Genomic DNA, 2,193 nt, shown 5'->3' on the forward strand with positions numbered 1-2,193 from the left:
AATAACTTTTTAGGTAAAATTAATTTGGTAGAGTGCATTTCGTAGATGTTTAATAATATCATAATCGGGGCAAGTTAAAATTATATAAAATTTTTCAATAACCTGAAAGACAAGAACTACTAAAAAAAAGAAAGAACAGAGATATTTAAATCCAAATAACTTTGTTTCGTGAACTATCAATTAAAGTTTTTAAATAAAAGAGGAATAGATTTATATATTAATGGTTTAATAGAAAAGCTAGTGCATGTAACAGAAAACATGAAAGAATAGGTAAAATAAGAAAAGTTATATATTTTTCAGTTCATCTCAGATTATATTCTTTAATCATGTTTCATTGATGAGATACAAGACAAATTAAGCTGGAAAAAGATTGTGGGCAGTTTTTTTTTTTTTTGGTAATCTGGATGTGTTGTCTTACAATGCGGTTGGTGCTGGAAAATGTTAAATTAGCCACAATTATATAGATGGTGCATATATCAGTTGCTCAATGTCATTTGTAGGAAATTTTTAGTTACTCTCTGATTATGATATCCCTGTTTCCAAACTACTATATCTAGTAGATCTTAAGCATATATATTGTAGCCTTCATATATGCTCAAGCCCCTCAAATGTAACCAAGTTATAGAGAACAAATTGCTTAGGTTGAAGCAAAGTGAAGAAAATGAAGAGCATGACTCCCTGTTTCATGCGGATGAAACTGATTTTACATGAGGCAGAAACGCCTTAGAAATTGCTGTCAAAATGGTGAGACAACGTCTCCAAAATGCTGAACAGGATCAAGATCCCTCAATTTTCTGCTAAGTAGGGGCTAGGCGGGTCTTAAAGGATTCCCATTCAAGGCCTTTCTCAATGTACTCCATGCTGGAAGGATCAAAAGGACCTTTGATTCTGTCTATGGACTTTATCACTGCTCTGGCTGGAATTACACTCCTTGATGGATCTGGTGAAGTCCAATAGCTCAAACAAGAGGAGAACCCCTGAATTATGGTAAACTTTTGAGTAAAACAATGAGAAAAGCTTTGAAATTTGAAAATAAAGAGATAACATATATAACAAAAGAAAAGGATATAAACTGACCTTGAAGATAAGGACCTCTACTTCTTGTTCATCCACGAGGGCATGAACAAGAAAAGCTTCCCCTCTAACAGACTGACTGTACAACTCAAGTATTGCAATCTCTTCATTGTAGCCATGTTCTTCTTCACCACTTTCATCATCGTCTTCGTCGTCATATCTCGCTGCTCTTCTTCTTGCACCACAACAAGTTTGCAAAGCTCTTTGATTGCTGATGACTTTAAAAGCTTTAATGGTGGAGACAGTGGCCACATGATCAGTTTTTGAAGAGTTTTGTGCCTTAGGGAGGATGGGTAGCATCGAAGGTGAGGATAGCATAGACAATTTTCCTATGTGCTTCAGCATGGATGATAGACCCAGATATGTCGAACCAGAGTCCTTCAGCTTTGGATATAGTTTATAGATAAGGTGCCACTTTTGTCACTCAACTTTTGGGATTTTTTTTTCCTTTTTGTTTTGTTTTCTTCTACCAAGTTTTTGGACTTTTCTTTCTCCTTTAGTTCTTCTGTCCTATTTAGATTCGGAGAGAGAGAAGACTCCAATTCAAACTTAGTATTTAAATTAGGGACACATAGGATTACCAACGATTTGCAACTAGTAAAGCAAAAAAACAAAATGAATCTCCCTTTCACCATAATTATTTTCCAAGTATATCAATTGGTTATTTACTGATCACACGGGAAGGAGTCAGTTCAAAATAAGCCATTGCAGGACCTGAGAAACAGCTGGAGCAAATGAAAGAGCTGGAAGCTTGTTGCTACTTTTTTCTGAAAAGCATCAAGGAACGATTCGTAACCGGAAAAATAGTACAAAAAACTGCCACATGTGGTAGTGATGAGGATAGCACATTGCAGGAGATAAGGCCCCTGCCATGGCTTCCCCTGCTCATAAAGAAAAAGAGTGACATTCTGTTGCCAATAAGATCAAGCAATAGCCCCAAGAACCAGAGTGCCTGCTCCTAACCATAACAAAGAGAATCTGAGAAACAGGCTGTGATCATCTCACTGCAACCAAACCAATTACAGATCCCATGCCCAGAAATCATCTGTATTAAAAGCTCAAGACACAGCCAGCACTTCAGTTTCTTAGCCTTTCTTCGAAAACCTCATGCCTCTAGCA

The 2,193-nt window shown here is 36.5% G+C and overlaps 1 protein-coding gene across 2 annotated transcripts; it reads right to left on the bottom strand.

Annotated features, from left to right (window-relative positions):
* Positions 1-493: 493 nt before the first annotated feature.
* LOC18609888 (uncharacterized) lies at positions 494-1,476 on the bottom strand. Of its 2 annotated transcripts, none has more exons than XM_088803859.1 (2): positions 1,078-1,476; positions 494-992 (listed from the first exon to the last, which is right to left on the bottom strand). In XM_088803859.1, the coding sequence occupies exons 1-2, from the start codon at positions 1,417-1,419 to the stop codon at positions 798-800; spliced, it is 537 nt and encodes a 178-aa protein (XP_088659985.1). In that variant the 5' UTR covers positions 1,420-1,476; the 3' UTR covers positions 494-797. The 2 variants fall into 2 exon arrangements, with proteins under 2 accessions (XP_088659985.1, XP_007045289.2); XM_007045227.3 differs by having other exon boundaries at positions 620-977; positions 1,078-1,475.
* Positions 1,477-2,193: the final 717 nt, after the last annotated feature.

The sequence above is a fragment of the Theobroma cacao genome, chromosome 2 (assembly GCF_053813885.1).
Source record: "Theobroma cacao isolate CCN51 chromosome 2, ASM5381388v1, whole genome shotgun sequence".
Classification (NCBI taxonomy): Eukaryota; Viridiplantae; Streptophyta; class Magnoliopsida; order Malvales; family Malvaceae; genus Theobroma; species Theobroma cacao.

Coding starts and splice junctions, on each gene's coding strand:
- LOC18609888 (XM_088803859.1), bottom strand. CDS start 1,419: ATGCTGAAGCACATAGGAAAATTGTCTATGCTATCCTCACCTTCGATG. Junction 993..1,077: donor TAGAGGTCCTTATCTTCAAG/GTCAGTTTATAT, acceptor TTTACTCAAAAG/TTTACCATAATTCAGGGGTT.